Genomic DNA, 16,379 nt, shown 5'->3' on the forward strand with positions numbered 1-16,379 from the left:
CGCCTCACAGGGTGGCATGAGGGTCTGAATGGCACGCTCGGCAGGAAGGGCTGGCTGTGTTGGCTGAAACGATCAGTGTGGACACTGCCCTTGTGGGGTCTCAGCACAGTTGGCAGATCAAGCCCCAAGCCGCATGGCTGTGGCCCAGAGCGAGCCCAGGCTCGCAGTGGCTCAGGAGGGGGCACTTGTCCTGGCTGAGCAGGTGGGTGACAGAGCCTGGAACCTCAGGGACGGCATGTCTCCTGGGGTCCCCGGGCCCGGGGCCCACGTGTGAATGAACCGGGGAGAAAAGCAGGTCATGCCCAGAGGGGTGGCCGGAGATGGTCTGGCTACAGAGAGAAGCAAGCCAGAGTGGGGCTCCAGTGCACCCCCGGGCAGCTCAAGCCGGTCCCGTCGCGGGGTCCTGCTGGCGGGGCTGGAGCTGGTGGTCAGACCTGGATACAGATGCTTAGAGGTTCTGGTGCTGCGCCGACTTGCTGGGTGACCCAGGGTAGGTGGCTGCGCCTCTCTGGGCCTCCTTTCCTCATCTGTACACTGGGGACGAGGATAATGATGCCGTCCTTATTAACACCTGGTGCAAGGATGTAAGGGAAGTTCAGGACGGGGCTAGGACAGGGCTGAGAGCCATCCCTGCCTTGTGGCTGCTACATCTGTGTTACTTTGAAGTGCGCCCAAGGCAGGCTTCTTGGTGCTCCCTGGGGACTCAGAATTGGAGGAGGCGATACCTGGGCTGACACTCAGGACGAGGAGGGAATAGGTAGGGTGTGCCAGGCAGAGGGAAGAGCGGCTAAAGGCAGGGGCTGACAAGGCGCTGGGTGTGCAGTGGCACATGGGTAATTCGGCTATTTCTGGAGGTAATACCGGAAGTGGAGCTGGGGCAGCGGTGAGGTGAGCAAGCTGGAGCCACGTCTCTTAGGACTATTTCTGCTGAAGGGCTGGCTGATGCCTTGGCAGTGCTGGGTCTCTCCGCAAGATGGCGCTGGTGGTTAGTCTTCGTTTCTCTTCTACTGACTTGTGTTTTACAAGTTCTGGGGCTTTGACTGCTCTTTGGAAACTATTGGGTGTCTGATAAAGAAAGCCCCATAAGACTCTCTGGGAATTTGGGGAAACATGTTCAATCCCCGAATCTCTAACAGCTGCACCACAGGGCTGAAGGTCTAAGACTCTGTCCTGGGGACACTGGGGAGCCATGGAGGGTTCCAGGTAAAGAAGGGACAGGATGGATTTTGTGTTTAGGAAGATCTTTGGGCTTCTGTAGGGAGGCTGAGCCCAGGTGGGGCTGGGAGCAGGGAAGGAGAGGGTGGACAGGAGATGCTCAGGAGGCCTGCAGGCTGTGAGCTGGCAAGCTGTGTGTGTGGCAGGGGGAAGCATCCTGCAGATGAGGGACAGTCCTGAGGATGAGAGCCTCTGACGGGACCTGGGGGCTGGGAGGACATTGAGGCCAGTGTCAGACCAGGAGGGTCCTGTGGGCGGGGACATCTACGAGGCTGCAGGACAGAAAAGGGAAACTGAGGCTGTGGAGGTGTGTGAGACAGACATGGGAGCAGGGGGCCTGAGTGGGGGGAGGCCATGTGCCACCCTATGGACCCCAGGTTTCGGGGAGTAAGAAGAGGGTCAGGGGATGGGGAAGGCCCCATCGGAAAAATGGAGGGAAAATCGGGCACGTGCCGTATCCCGGAGGCCAAAGGAGGGCCCTCCATTCAGGAAGTGGGAGCTGGGTAGGGTGAGGGCTGAGCCACGAGCCTGAGTTTCAAGCCAAGGAACCAAAGATGTCACTTGTGAGGGTTTGCAGCCAAATGGTGGGGGCAGAAGACCTGAGGTAGGGCAGCCTTAGTGCCCTTGGGGGGCAGAGAGCAGTGCCTGCGGCAGAGGCTGGGCAGGCTGCCTCCCAGGCCCGGAGGCTCCCCTGCTTCCCGGGAATCAGGGCAAGGAGGCTGCCTCACGCCCACAGTGAGGACACTTCCTGCCTCCGCAAAGACGAGCTGTGAGGAGGCCTCTCACACAGGCGGACCCAGAGTGAAGACGCCTCCTGTCCCACCAGGGGCACCTGTTTTAGGGTTACTCGAAGTCCCCAGATCCAGAAGGCGTGGGAGGAGGTTCTTCCCACCCCAAGAGACACGGGGTGGCAGCGCTTGGCACCCCGGCAGGCACACCAGAGCCTCCGGGCCGGGCCCAAAGCCCTGACAGGCACCTGAAAACAAAGGGACCAGGACCAGCCTCATGGCTGCAGGGAGTCAAGACCTCCCACCGGAACCAGGAAGATGGTTGGGGGCAGAGTCGCCGGTGGGCGGGCGTGGGCGGGAGGCCAGGGTTGGCCTGGCCCACTGTGGCCTCTTTGGAGGGAGGGAGTATTTGTTTTCTCGTGCCTTGACGGGAACTGCTGGCTTCTCAAGTTCTTAAGACACCCAGACACCGGCCGTCCCAGGAGGATCCTGGACCAGGCCTTGCTCCGTTCTGGGTGCTGGTCTGGCCCTGTGCCCACCAGCTGTACTACCACGACATGGAGGGGAGAGCTGGGAGCTCCTGCTGCCCCGGGGACGGCCTGCAGGTGCCAGGGACAGCTGGGCACACGCCAGGCCCTGCCAAAGGCTTTTAGCAGCCCTGCATCTTCGGCCCTCCCACAATCCCTAGCAAAAGGGGTTGGCTCTTAATCCCCAGGGCCTCTGTCGCACTGGGAATAAAACCCCCCTTCTCCTCAGGGTACTGGCCTCCCTAGTTGGTCCCAGCCTCGGTGCCTGCCTTCCCCCAAGCTCATGCCATTCTGGCCACATCAGTGGCCTCTCTCAAACAGATCATATGCTTATTTTTGCCTCAAGGATTTTGCCTGTGCTGTTCCCTCAGCCCACAGCGCTCTTCCTTGAGATCTTTACATGGCTGGTGTCACCCTTCAGGTCTCTGCTCAAAAGTCCCCTCTTGGGGAGACCTTCCCTCAGCACCCTCCAGAGGCCACCTGCTGCCCTGACCTGCATTATTTCCTTCATAGACTTCGCCACAGTCTGGAAATGATCGAGTTTGCTTACTTGTTTATGTTTTCCCCTCAACCTTACACGTATGAGAATGTGAGGCCCACGAGAGCGAGCATCTCACCTGTTTTGTTTTGGGATGTGTCTCCTGAGCCTAGAATGGGGCCAGGTACAGTGGCTGCTCCAACAGGACAATGAATGAATAGAGCTCCATTTACCAATGAGAAAAGTGAGGCCCAGAGAGGTGAAGGGTATTGCCCAGGACCACACGGCTCTAATGATGTAAAAGCATTTATTGAGAACTTGTTCTATGCCGGGCATTATAGCACGGGGAGAGGTAGCATGGCTTAGTGGTTCTACACTTGGGCCCCAGCACCAAACGTGCCCGGGGTTCAGGACTCAGCACTGCCTCTTGCTGGCTGAGTCACCCTGAGCATGTGACTCCACTTCTCTGAGCCTTAGTGCTTCCTGCTTGAAGAATGGGAACCATAATTGAAATGAGCCTGAGTAAGTGAATGCATTTAGAGCAGTGCTTGAGAAAATAAGCCCGTGATTAGAGTTTGGCTATTATTTAAGAGAACTTGAAAGTATTATTTTTAGGTGAGTGCTGGGAGGATGCCTATTAAATAGATGAGAAAGCTGAGGCTCAAAGAGGTGATGCCACCTGTCCAAGGTCCCAGGGAGGGAGGGGTAAGGCCGACATTTAAAATGTTTTCTAATGTTTGTTTATTTATTTATTTATTTATTTATTTGTTTATAGCATGGATTCTTTAACTCTTTTTTTTTTTTTTAACGTTTATTTATTTTTGAGACAGAGAGAGAGCATGAACAGGGGAGGGTCAGAGAAAGAGGGAGACACAGAATCTGAAACGGGCTCCAGGCTCTGAGCAGTCAGCACAGAGCCCGACGCGGGGCTCGAACCCACGGACCGCAAGATCATGACCTGAGCTGAAGTTGGCCGCTTAACCGACTGAGCCACCCAGGCGCCCCAATGTTTATTTATTTCTGAGAGAGAGACAGAGACAGACAGAGGGAGACAGAGCATGAGCGGGGGAGGGGCAGAGAGAGGGAGACCCAGAATTGGAAGCAGACTCCAGATTCCGAGCTGTCAGCACGGAGTAAGACCAATATTTCAAAGTGGGGCTTGCGAATTTTTAAACTTAGGTTCTTACCCTCCAGGGCTACATTTGACCTTGGAGCTGGGTCCTGCGGGAGAGGTCTGGCTTTGGGAGAATACCCAAGGACGGAGGGACTGGAACAGACTGGTGGCGAGGAAATGCCAAACAGGAGGGAAGTGAGCTGCCAAGGGGGCAAAGGTCAAGGGTCACAAGAACCTCTGAGAGAGTTATCAGAAGTGAGAGTTTCGAGAAAAGGGTGCAACACGATGAAGGAGATAGCAAAGTGCGGAAGCACCTGTCATGTGTCACCGACACCGGGGAGGAAAGATCATTACGTGGCAGGAGTGCGGCTGTCCTGGCCACGCCCCTTCCCAGCGGGAAGCCTTGTGGAGCTGGACACCTGGTTGTTCACGCTGTAGGGGAGGGACGGCCCTGAGAAACTGGGCCCAGGGCATGGCAGGCTCAGGCGTGCTAAGTTAGCCCTGGGGGCTAAGAGCTGGCTCCGTGCCCAGACCCTGCCGTGACGAGGACAGGCCTGGCGGTGGCTCCAGCACAGTGTCTGTTGCAGGTGGCCGGACTGTGCCATGCTGTTCCGGACCCAAGGTGGCAGCTCTCGCTGCGGGGACACTGCTGCTCCTGACGGCCATCGGGGCAGCATCCTGGGCCATTGGTGAGAGTGGCCCCTAGGCCTCTACCCTCCCCTGCCCCCTGCAGCCCCCCCCTCCCCCCCACCGCCTGCCTGCCCTCACCTCTACCTTCTCTGCAGTGACCTTTCTACTCAAGAGTGATCAGGAGCCGCTGTATCCGGGTGAGTAAAGCAGGCTGGGACCCTTTGGGAAGCCCTGGAGGACACATGTACCTGGTGGGAGCTCCAGAAAAAAGGTCCTGAGTGACTGCGGGAGCCTGTGCAGAGAAGTTAGCGATGTTGTGCCGTGTGGAGGGCCTGCTCTGGGCCAGGCACTGTTCTAAGCACTTCACTTGTCTCGTGTCTCTTAGACTCTAAGTGCATTACCCGCTTGGTGCATCGTGAAATTAAATTAGGGAGTTGAAAACCGCATTTTAAAAAATAGGTTAGATTAGAAAATACCACAGTGTACCTCTCTCCGTAAGAAAAAGTTTTGTTAATCTTCTGTTTTGGATTTACGAGAGTGGTACTGTTTATCAGTCCGTTTTACAGATGGGGAAACTGAGGCTCGGAGCAACGCAATGATTCGCCCCAGAAAGCACAGGTTCAGGGCTACGCTGTGATGTAAAATGTGTTCCTTACTGCGAGGCAAGGTCAAAACCTGTCTGAGGGGTGCCGTATGAATTCGGCGACCCATTCTAGTTCTTCTGGGGGGCGGCTGCTGTTATGACCCCCATTTACAGATGTGGAAAATGAGACTAGAGAGGGCACACAGCTGGTAGATGATGAGGCCAGGAATAGCTGTTAGACTCGCCTGCTAGAGCTGTGTCTGCAGGCAGCTGAGAATGAATGGCCACACTAATAATAGATACAGACACTAAATGTGGAATGAATGGATGAATTTTCCCAGATGCCAGCCCCAGGCTGCCATTCTGTGGCCCAGAGCAGCAGGAAGAAAGGGGAACTTAAGTGTCGGCATGTATTTTTCACTCCCGTGAGCCTCATCAATTCCATAAAGGGCTCTGCTCACGTCAAGAGAAGAAATGAAAATCCAGACAAGGGAAGCCTGCGTCCATGTTGGTCATCATGTCAGCACTTGGCATTTACAGGTGCCGGGCGCAGGCCCCTGGGCTCTATGCTGTCAATTCATTAACCCTCCCCTAAAGCTCATTTTTTTTTTTTCCAACATTTATTTATTTTTGGGACAGAGAGAGACAGAGCATGAACGGGGGAGGGGCAGAGAGAGAGGGAGACACAGAATCGGAAACAGGCTCCAGGCTCTGAGCCATCAGCCCAGAGCCCGACGCGGGGCTCGAACTCACGGACCGCGAGATCGTGACCTGGCTGAAGTCGGACGCTTAACCGACTGCGCCACCCAGGCGCCCCCCTAAAGCTCATTTTAATGTGGGGAGGCCGAGGCACAGAAAGGCCCAGTGATGTACTGCAGGTCTCAGAGCTAGTAAGCGGCGGGGTCTGGGATCTGAACCCAGGTAGCCTAGATCTGCTTTTGTGCAGAACAACTACACTCTGTTGTTTCTCGAGAAATAGCCAAGCAACTGGCCATAGTGACGGCTAACATCTGCCAGGCCCTGGCTGTAAATTTTGCACCATACCCTGTGAATTTGGAGCTGTTATCATCCCCATTTTTCAGATGGGGGAAACTGAGGCCCAGTGAAGTGAAGACCACACACCGAATAAGCGGCAGGACAGAGGGATCGTGCCCCTGCCGAAAACCCCTCCATAGCTCCCCACTGCCGCTGGGCTAAAATCTCAACCCGTTGCGGCTCCAAGGCTCCTAGGGTCCATCCCCCTCTTCCGCCCGCACCTCAAGCTTGTGTCTGGCACTCGCCAGGGTCCACTCTCATGCCCTTGAAGAACCCTCCCGGTCCCACAGTCTTTGCTTATCACCTCTTTCCAGCTCACACCTAGAAGCAGTTTCAAGGTTCCGCACCGTCACTCTGAGCTCTGGGGCCTCCTACCGGTCCTGCCCCGCCTGAGTCCCAATAGCCTCATCTGTAAGCGGCGAGGGGCGCGGGGGAGAATGAGAGATGCAGGTCCTTGCAGTGCTTGGTTCTCAGCCACTTGGTAAATACTGCTTTTGTGTCTCACCTTCAGGCTTTAACGTTCCTGAGCAAGGCCTTCCTGCACCCCAGACCTCATGCTCCCCCCGACCCCACCACCATCCGTGTTGCCGCGGTAAAACTCTCCTCACACTGATAATTATGTACTTCTGGTGCATTTTAGGAGGGCAGGGGCATGTTGTTTGCTGTCCTAGACGGTGTCCTGCATCTAAGTCGGTGCTCAGGGAGTCTTTGCTTAAATGAATACACACAAGTTGCCAATGAACTACCTTGTTCTTGGCCTCCAGCTGGAAAGTAACCAGGCCGTGATTCAGACCGAGCTCCGGGCAACGTCAGCACTACTGCTCAAGTTATACTTGGGTTTTCCAAAACTGCTGGGAAATTACAAAACAAACAAACAAACAAACAAAAACAGACGCAAAACTATATCCCCACCTCATTCTCCTGGCATTTTCACACCTCTAACTATATCACACAATTTAGTAAGCCAGCCAGGTGACCCGGAACACATTTTTTTTTTTTTTCAAATAATTCAAACAAGAATAAAGAGTTGAAAAGTGAGAAACGGTGGCACAGAACGTGGCTTCAAAAATAATTAGAGGAGGGGCGCCTGGGTGGCGCAGTTGGTTAAGCGTCCGACTTCAGCCAGGTCACGATCTCGCGGTCTGTGAGTTCGAGCCCCGCGTCGGGCTCTGGGCTGATGGCTCAGAGCCTGGAGCCTGTTTCCGATTCTGTGTCTCCCTCTCTCTCTGCCCTTCCTCCGTTCATGCCCTGTCTCTCTCTGTCCCAAAAATAAATAAACGTTGAAAAAAAAAATTAAAAAAAAAAAAAAAATAATTAGAGGGGGCATTTGATACTCCCTCCCCGCATCTCCCCCAACCCATATCCATAAAGTGATCATTTTTTCCCTAAGGCCTCAGCCTATCTGGAACACTTGGAAACTTTTCACCCCCAGCTGACGGTTTGAACCCCAACTCTTGGTCTTGGAATGCGGGGTGGTGGGCGCCATCCAGCAGAGGCACCAGGCATCGCCTGCCCCCACCTCAGAGCAGGAGGCCATAATTAAGGCAGGACAGCCAGGAGGCTCTTAGTGCTAGCTGGGGGAAGTGTGCCCAGGGTGGGGCCAGTGAAAGTCCAGGTGAGACCCTCAGAAGCAGCAGTGAGAATGTAGGCTGGCAGGCCTGGGTTCAAATTCTTTGCTGGTTCTTAGCAGTAGGTTCCTGGGCAAGTATGTCCTCTCTGAGGCTCAGTTTCCCGATCTGCAAGATGGGCATAGAAGGGGTCTCTATGCCCTAGGATGGTTGTGAGATTCAAAAGCCACCCCCCCTACTAGATATGACATAGCATAACATGGTCCAACCCACTGACGTTCCCCCCGCTGTCACTGTTTGACCCTCAGAAGGGGAAGTGGCTGGACAGGCCGCCTAGGGCAACATTCACAGCTTGGGGTTTGGAGTGGCGAAGCCTGGGCGCGAACCCTCTCTGCTTCTCACTCACCCGGTGATGTTGGACAAGTCACCCCGTCTCTCCAAGCTTCAGCTCCTCCTCTGACCAAAATGGGGATCTCTGTGGCTTCGGGGTGGTGTGGCAAGGCCCTGCTGTTGGTGGTCAGGGAGAGCACGAGGCATAGTGCTGGGCACCTAGCAGGGTCTCAGCACGACCTTGTCCAGATCTGTGGGGCTATGGGAAGACCACTCGGCTTGGGTACGGCCTCGCCGGCTTCCTCCTGAGAGGTTGGCAAACTGAGTTTGCCCCAGATTTGGTTTCTTAGAATGTGCTCTGGAGCAGCAGCAATGCAGGAAGCTCGGGAGAAAAGGACCCAGGAGGTCACAGCTGGTCCTTCCCCAGACCTGCTCCCCCGGCCCCCTTCCCCATCCTGGTCAATGGCAGCTCCATCCTTCTATGGCTCAGGCCAAACACCGTGGAGTTGTCCTTGACCCCTGTCCTTCCTTCACAGCCACGTCCAGTCTGCCAGCAAACCCTGTCCCTGCGACCCAGGGTCTAAACCCTTCGCCCCCACCGTCCCTGCCCTGGCCCAGCTTCCATCCACCCCCTCCTGGACACCACAGCAGCCCCTCCCCAGGTCCCCCGCTGCTCTGCTCCCGGGCCCGCAGGCAGAGGGAGCCTGTGAACCGCCGAGTGGGGTCAGGGCCTCCCGGCTCAGAGCCTCCCCTGGCTGCCCCTCTCTTCAGGGAGAAGCAAAGTCCCCGTGTTGACCCAGCCTGCCTCCCAGCTCCTCTGCCTCTCGCTCACTCTGCTCCGGCCTCCTTTCTGGTCCTCCCCCACCGCACCCCCCACCAGCCTTGGGTTCTCTGTACTCGCAGGCCCTGTGGCCTAGTTCTCTGTTCCCTCACCTACCTTCGCAACTCTCTCCCCTCCTTCAGATCTACATTCACACTCCACCTCCTCAACGAAGCTCTCTCTGTGCTCGCCTATGGAAAATGGCAGCTTCACCCCGCACGCCAGTACGCCCCTGCCTCTGTCAGCCTTGATTTGGCTCCCCGGCTCCTTTTGTGACACACCATCTATTTTACTCATGTGTCCCTTCCATTCCCCGTCTCACCTACTGGCCTTTGAGTTCCACAGAGCAGGGGTTTTGTCTGATTCGCTTACTGCTTTGGCAATTTGTCCACTGCCCAAAACAGAGCCTGGCCGTGCTGAGGGGTAAATGTAAATAAATACGCCTGAGGCCTGTGACCTGGCTTAGGTGTGAAAAGGGGTCCTCGGGCCGTGTGGGGAGCAGCCTGGGAGGGGCTCAGAGGGCCTTCAGTTCTCAACACAACCGGCCCCAGACATGGGCTCTCTCCAGCCTTACTGGGTCTCCACCCCACCTCTTCTCACAGCCTGTGATGAGGTGTTTGGTTGAGGGACTTTTTTTCTGCTGTCTGTCTTGCCCACCCCTGGACTTGGGCTTGGTGAGGGCACAACCCAGGGCCGCCTAGGTCATCTTTGTGCCCCCAGCATCACCCCACACAGGACTGGGTACGGAGTATATGTCTGGTTAACCTTTATCTGGTGAATGAATGAGTGAATGAATGAATGGATACTACTTGGAGAAGTGCCATATGCATTTTAGTATATTCAAGGCTTGGACAAGTCGTGCAGAAAAGATAGCTTTTCTTTCTTTCCCTTTCTTTCTTTCTCTTTCTTTCTTTCTTTCTTTCTTTCTTTCTTTCTTTCTTTCAAAAAAACTATAGGGTCTCTAGATACTTGGGCAATCTGATGTGTCAAGGGTCTTCAGGCTGCAGAAGACAAAAAGAAAAAAGAAACAAACTGGTTAAACAGAAAGGGAAATGATGAACTTACTTCTCCAACAGTTCTGGGGGTCTGGCAAGCCTGGCTTCATCAAGGGGCAGATCTTGGCTTTCCTCCACGTTGGCTGAGTTTTCCCCTCCTGGGGGTAAAGATGGCCCCGGGAGATCCAGCCGCACACGCCCATCCTCTCCGGAGCTCGGTGGAAACCGCTTCCCTCTTCCCAAATGGCCAAGCAAAGGGTCAGACTAGCGGTGCCTGTGCAGCCGGCTCAGGCAGCCCGGCGGCCACAGGAAGGTCCCCGGGTTCCCAGCCCATAGGTGCGCCCCAGCTCCTATTGGCTCCGCGGAGACCCTGGCCTGGAGCCCCGCAGGGTCGGGCGGGCAAGCGGGTGGGCACAGCGGGGAGGTGACCCAGGCGGCCGTCCTGTCGCCCTGCAGTGCAGGTCAGCCCTGCCGACGCCCGGCTCATGGTGTTCGACGACACGGAGGGCACGTGGCGGCTGCTGTGCTCCTCACGCTCCAACGCCGGGGTGGCGGGCCTGGGCTGCGAGGACATGGGCTTCCTCAGGTAGCGGGCGGCCCTCGGGGGGTGGGCGGGCGGCGCGGGGCGGGAGGAGCAGGCCTGACCCCTGCCTGCCCAGGGCCCTGGGCCACTCGGAGCTGGACGTGCGGACGGCGGGCGCCAACGGCACGTCGGGCTTCTTCTGCGTGGACGAGGGGAGGCTGCCGCTGGCCCGGAGGCTGCTCGAGGTCATCTCCGTGTGGTGAGGAGGGCAGCGGGCAGGGGCGCCCACCCGCCCGCGGTCGGTGCCCTTTCTTCCGTCTTAATTGGCCTCTCTTTTTATTTCTGCCTCTGCCCCTGTCTTTCTCTCACAGTGACTGTCCCAGGGGCCGTTTCCTGGCTACTGTCTGCCAAGGTGAGACCCTGAAACTCAGAACCCTCTCCCTTAGGCCCTCCCCCCAAACCCAGAGCAGGGCCATGTCCCATCAGGCACCCTCCCCGCCCCCCGCCCCCCACACTGGCCATATCCAACCCTACAGGGATAGAGCTGTGTCCTCTCAGACTCCCTCAGGATGGCAGGACCTTGTCCCCATAGATCCCCAAGGATGGGGCTGTGTCCTGAGGTTCCAGGCCCTCCCGGGGCCCTCGTGACTCCGCCTCTCCCACAGATTGTGGCCGTCGGAAGCTGCCTGTGGATCGCATCGTGGGAGGCCGAGACACCAGCCTGGGCAGGTGGCCGTGGCAAGTCAGTCTTCGCTACGATGGAGCTCACCTCTGTGGAGGGTCCCTGCTCTCTGGAGACTGGGTGCTGACAGCTGCCCACTGCTTCCCTGAGTGAGCGTCCCGTAGCGCTGAGGGGGAGAGGCGACGTGGGACGGGCCGTGCCCAGGCAGCTGCCATCCTCCTCTCCTGTCCCCTGGCAGGCGGAACCGGGTCCTGTCCCGATGGCGGGTGTTTGCCGGAGCTGTGGCCCAGGCCTCCCCCCATGGCCTGCAGCTGGGGGTGCAGGCGGTGGTGTACCACGGGGGCTACCTCCCCTTTCGAGACCCCAACAGCGAGGAAAACAGCAATGACATCGCCCTGGTCCACCTGTCCAGCCCCCTGCCCCTCACGGGTAAGTCTGGAGGTGAGCCTTGGCCTTGGGGACTCCAGAGGCTGGGAGGAGAGAGGACGGAGCCATAGGAATCCATGGGGGTAAGGGAAACGATCTTGACGGGCACGCGTCAGACAGGGACGACTGGTGCAGCCACTTTGAAGAACCACCCGGCCGTTCCTCGAAAAGTCAAACATGGAGTTAGCATTGGGCCCAGCAAATTCCACCCCAGGGTACGCGCCCAGTAGAAGCGGAAACACATGTCCGCACAGAATCTCACACACAGATGTTCAAGGCAGCTCGGTTGACGACAAGCAAAAGATGACAACCCACACGTCTGACAAACGGATGAACAGAACGTGGTCCGTCCACACACGGAAGGAGTGGCAGGGTACCGACACAAGACACACTCAGATGAGCCTTGAAAACACTGTGCTAAACCAAAGTCAGACACAAAAGGCCGCTCTGTGATCCCGTTAAAATGAAACTCCAGAATGGGCAGGTGTGGGGACAGAGAAAGATCGGTGGTTACCAGGGGGTAGGGGAGCTATGAGGTAGGGGCGAGGCTGGGGTGGGGAGACTGGGAGGGGATGAGTCAAGAACACAGGATCTCTTTTGTTCTAAAATGGATCGTCAGGCTCCCAACTCTATGTGAACCCACTAAAAAGCCATTGACTCGTACACTCGAAGAGGGCGACCTGCATGGTGTGTGCATTACATCTCAAGAGAGCTGTTACCAACAAATATAGTTAAGATGAAATGAAGAGGGGCGCCCGGGTGGTTCAGTCGGTTGAGCGTCCGACTTCGGCTCAGGTCATGATCTCGTGGCTCGTGAGTTCCAGCCCCGCATCGGGCTCTTGTGCTGAGAGCTCAGAGCCTGGAGCCTGCTTCGGATTCTGTGTCTCCCTCTCTCTCTGCCCCTCCCCTGCTCACGATCTGTCTCTCCCTCTCTCTCAAAAATAAACATAAAAAAAAATTAAAATGAAAAAGATGAAATGAAGAAGGCTTTTAAAATAGATGAATCAGAGAGGGACTCAGAAGTTAGCCCCTCTGCAGTTCTCTGGGGGCATTTCCTTGCTGTCAGGGGGCAAGACTCCCCTTAGGGGTCAGGATGCTTCTCCAGGGCCTGCCTCTGGATTGAGAGCAGACCTTGGGCTTCCGCTTTCAGCAGGCCACAGTGTGGTGACACTAATCATAAAAACAATGGCCACGAAGTCGTAGTAATGACGACGATGAGCCTCCGTCAGGCAACGGTACAATGATAATGAAATAGTACAATTAGCCCCCACGGCAGCCTGGGGAGGGTGGGTCCTCCTCTGATCCTTCGTTCCCACATGGGGAAAGATCCCGACACAGAGAAGGGAACTCTGCTCCAAAGTCCCGCAGCTGGAAAAATGGCAAAGATCTGAGCCAAGCCTGCCTGGCGTGGGAATCTGTGCGTGTAACCCCCAGGCTGTGCTGTGGGACTGTTTTGTGGTTTCTATTATACTTATTTTTATGCTTATTTTCTTTTGAATGATCCGTGTTATTGGTTTTCCCATCGAAGGGGATGGTGCACATTTTGCTTTTTTCTTTCGTATTTATTTTCGAGAGAGAAAGAGAGAGAGAGAGAGAGAGAGAGCATGCACCAGTGGGGGACAGAGAGGGGGAGAGATCCAAATTGGGCTCCACGCTGACAGCACAGAGCGTGTGGGACTTGAACCCACGAACCATGAGATCGTGACCTGAGCCACCCAGGCGCCCCAGATACACTTTTTAAAAAAAAAACAAAACAAAGCCTTGTCTTTGGGGGTTACAAATACTGAAGTAAAGAAGTGTCTGTGGAGGGGCGCCTGGGTGGCGCAGTCGGTTAAGCGTCCGACTTCAGCCAGGTCACGATCTCGCGGTCCGTGAGTTCGAGCCCCGCGTCGGGCTCTGGGCTGATGGCTCAGAGCCTGGAGCCTGTTTCCGATTCTGTGTCTCCCTCTCTCTCTGCCCCTCCCCCGTTCATGCTCTGTCTCTCTCTGTCCCAAAAATGGATAAACGTTGAAAAAAAAAAATTTAAAAAAAAAAAAAATAAAAAAAAAGAAGTGTCTGTGGAAGCACAGGAGGAGGGGGTGGGAGTGGCTTCGGTTCAAGACACGGGGCCGAGGGGGTAACAGCATAGGATTTGGGATCAGATTCCGGGGCTTGCCGTCTATGTGATCTTGAGTGTGTGGCTTCACCTCTGTCTGTGCCTCAGTTTCCCTGATCCATTAAATGACTGCCTAGGGTTTTTGAGACGATTAAAAGGGGAATGTGAGTAAAGAGCTTCGAGCGATGGCAGCACACAGTGGGCACCCAGTTGTGTGAGCAGTCACCGCTTTTGTCGTTTATTACTGTGACTCATTCATGTGAGCATTTCCTATGTGTCAGGTGGGCTGCTCAGTGCTTCGCCAGTTTCTCACCACACCCTCTAGGGGAAAAGATTATTCTGTCCATTTTATAGCGTAGAGCTCCGAAGCTCAGGCCCGTGAAGTCACCAGCAGGGAGCAGACAAACCCTCTGTGCGTGTTGTGCCCGGCACAAGGACATCGCATCTCAGGGGCACCATTGTCACTGTTGTGGGCGTAGACCTGTGTATCTACTGTGATGATTTTCTGGCAGTTGGAAGTCAAGTATGTAAAGATAGGGATGCCTTTTCCTACTTCTCACAAAGGCACCCTCTCGGCAGGGTCTGGCCCTGTGGGCCGGGGTTAAGAACACCGGCTCCGGAATCAGGCCGACCTGGGTTCCAGTTCTAGCTCTGTCACTGAGTCGTTATGAGACTCTGGACAAGTGACTGGGCTTTATGTCCCTCCTCTGGAAATGGGCTAACGGTGCCCCTCCCCTCCCCCCGGGCTGATGGGAGTTTGGAGGATACGGGAAAGCGCCTCGTACACGGTTAACTCAGTTGATGGCAACTCTTCCCATGGTTATTTTAAAAGAACCGAGGAAAGGGTGTACCGGGGCTCTTGAGGCCGCCGGACAGGGGTTTGGTACAAGGTGGGCCAGGCTGGCAGAGGCTGGACCGCATGGTCTCTCTCACAGAATACATCCAGCCCGTGTGCCTCCCGGCTGCCGGCCAGGCCCTGGTGGATGGCAAGATCTGTACCGTAACCGGCTGGGGCAACACACAGTACTACGGTGAGTCCTGTCCTCTGTCTGCGGAGCCGCCGTCAGGGAGACTGAGCTGGGCTGGGGAAAAGCAGTCCGGCTGGTCGAATGCTTCTGGGCCCCGGGGCACAGGGACGCTGAGGAGCCCGGGCGGGGGGCACCAGGAGGGAAGGGGGCCGCGCACGCTCCCCAGCCTTGGCCAGCCTTGCCCGCACACCCCCAGGCCAACAGGCTGGGGTACTCCAGGAGGCCCGAGTCCCCATAATCAGCAACGATGTCTGCAACGGCCCTGATTTCTACGCGAACCAGATCAAGCCCAAGATGTTCTGTGCCGGTTACCCTGAGGGTGGCATCGACGCCTGCCAGGTGAGGGACTGTGTGGGGTAGCCCTTAGCCCCTGCCACTCCGGGGATGGAGACCCAGGGCAGGGGGCGGTCGGGCTCGCTATCTCAGGCCCAGGGGGCTCTGTGGCCACAGCCGCTGGCCATTCAAGAGGGCCTCCTGGATGCCCTCTCGGCCTCCAGCCAGGCCTCCCTTCCCCCCACCAGGGTGACAGCGGTGGCCCCTTCGTGTGTGAGGATAGCATCTCTCGGACGCCACGTTGGCGGCTGTGTGGCATCGTGAGCTGGGGCACCGGCTGTGCCCTGGCCCAGAAGCCAGGTGTCTACACCAAAGTCAGTGACTTCCGGGAGTGGATCTTCCAGGCCATAAAGGTGAACGTTGGGCCCAGATGGGAGCCAGAGGGCGGGAGTGTTTGGGACTCTAATGGGGAAAAGGGAGAAGGCGGGGTTTTCTGGAAACCTATGCTCAGGCCTAGAAGAGGGCGGCCTAGGGAACAGATGGATTTCAGAGGGCTTCTGGAGAGGGGAGGGGAGCTGTGGGACTGGGGGAACCTCTCAGTCCTCAGAAGCCCCCAGTTGTCTTTCCCCAGACTCACTCCGAAGCCAGCGGCATGGTGACCCAGCTCTGACCTGCGGCTTCTCCTTGATGTGCACGCCTCCAGGGCCCAAGTTCGCCTAGGTGGCTCCAGCCCCACCTGGTGGGGTTCACCCTGGGCCTGGAATGGGACATTTTTCTTCTTGGGCTGAGCCCACAGGTCCAAGGATACCCTCCCTCCAGGCTCCTCTCTTCCACAGTGGCGGGCCCACTCAGCCCTGGGACCACCCGAGCCTCACCCTCCTGACCCCCATGTAAATATTGTTCTGCCATCTGGGGACCCCCATCTAGGTGCCCCTGATGACAGGATGCTCTTTAAATAATAAAGATGGTTTTGATTAACGTGGCCTCTGAGTTTGCAAATGGAAACAGCGATGAGGACATTTGTGGGGGAGGGAAGAGAGAAGTTAGGGACTGGCACAAATCAGGCAGGGAGCATTATCCTCCAGTCCCCACTGGCTTAAGAGAAAAAAAAAATAATTGGTTCACTTAACTGAAACTGCCCTGGAGCAATCGGCTTCAGGTACTGTTGGATCCAGCTGCTCATATACTTTTTTATCGGGACTGTGACTCATTTTTTCTCTCACATCTACTTTTCTCCATGCCAGCTTTATTTCCAAGAAGACTCCACTACAACCAGACATACAACAGAGATGTCCCCCCCCCCTCAGCCCAAACACAAGGCTTATCTTC

The 16,379-nt window shown here is 56.3% G+C and overlaps 1 protein-coding gene across 3 annotated transcripts in view; it reads left to right on the forward strand.

The window, feature by feature from the left end:
• The window catches only part of HPN (hepsin), a 17,868-nt gene extending 1,840 nt beyond the window's left edge, over positions 1–16,028 (forward strand). For 2 of the 3 annotated variants that reach the window (XM_086691084.1, XM_086691085.1), the window contains 11 exons: positions 4,650–4,751; positions 4,848–4,889; positions 10,480–10,609; positions 10,683–10,805; positions 10,918–10,958; positions 11,212–11,377; positions 11,467–11,657; positions 14,685–14,780; positions 14,974–15,116; positions 15,299–15,463; positions 15,682–16,028. In XM_086691084.1, coding sequence (XP_086547210.1) covers positions 4,650–4,751; positions 4,848–4,889; positions 10,480–10,609; positions 10,683–10,805; positions 10,918–10,958; positions 11,212–11,377; positions 11,467–11,657; positions 14,685–14,780; positions 14,974–15,116; positions 15,299–15,463; positions 15,682–15,720 — 1,238 coding nt within the window. In that variant the 3' untranslated portion in view covers positions 15,721–16,028. Of the gene's footprint in view, positions 1–4,649; positions 4,752–4,847; positions 4,890–10,479; positions 10,610–10,682; positions 10,806–10,917; positions 10,959–11,211; positions 11,378–11,466; positions 11,658–14,684; positions 14,781–14,973; positions 15,117–15,274; positions 15,464–15,681 lie in introns of all 3 variants that reach the window. The other variant, XM_086691083.1, reaches the window with a different exon arrangement.
• Positions 16,029–16,379: the final 351 nt, after the last annotated feature.

Source organism: Puma concolor, chromosome E2 (assembly GCF_028749965.1).
Source record: "Puma concolor isolate L17-30 chromosome E2, mPumCon1.1.hap2, whole genome shotgun sequence".
In the NCBI taxonomy this organism is placed as follows: Eukaryota; Metazoa; Chordata; class Mammalia; order Carnivora; family Felidae; genus Puma; species Puma concolor.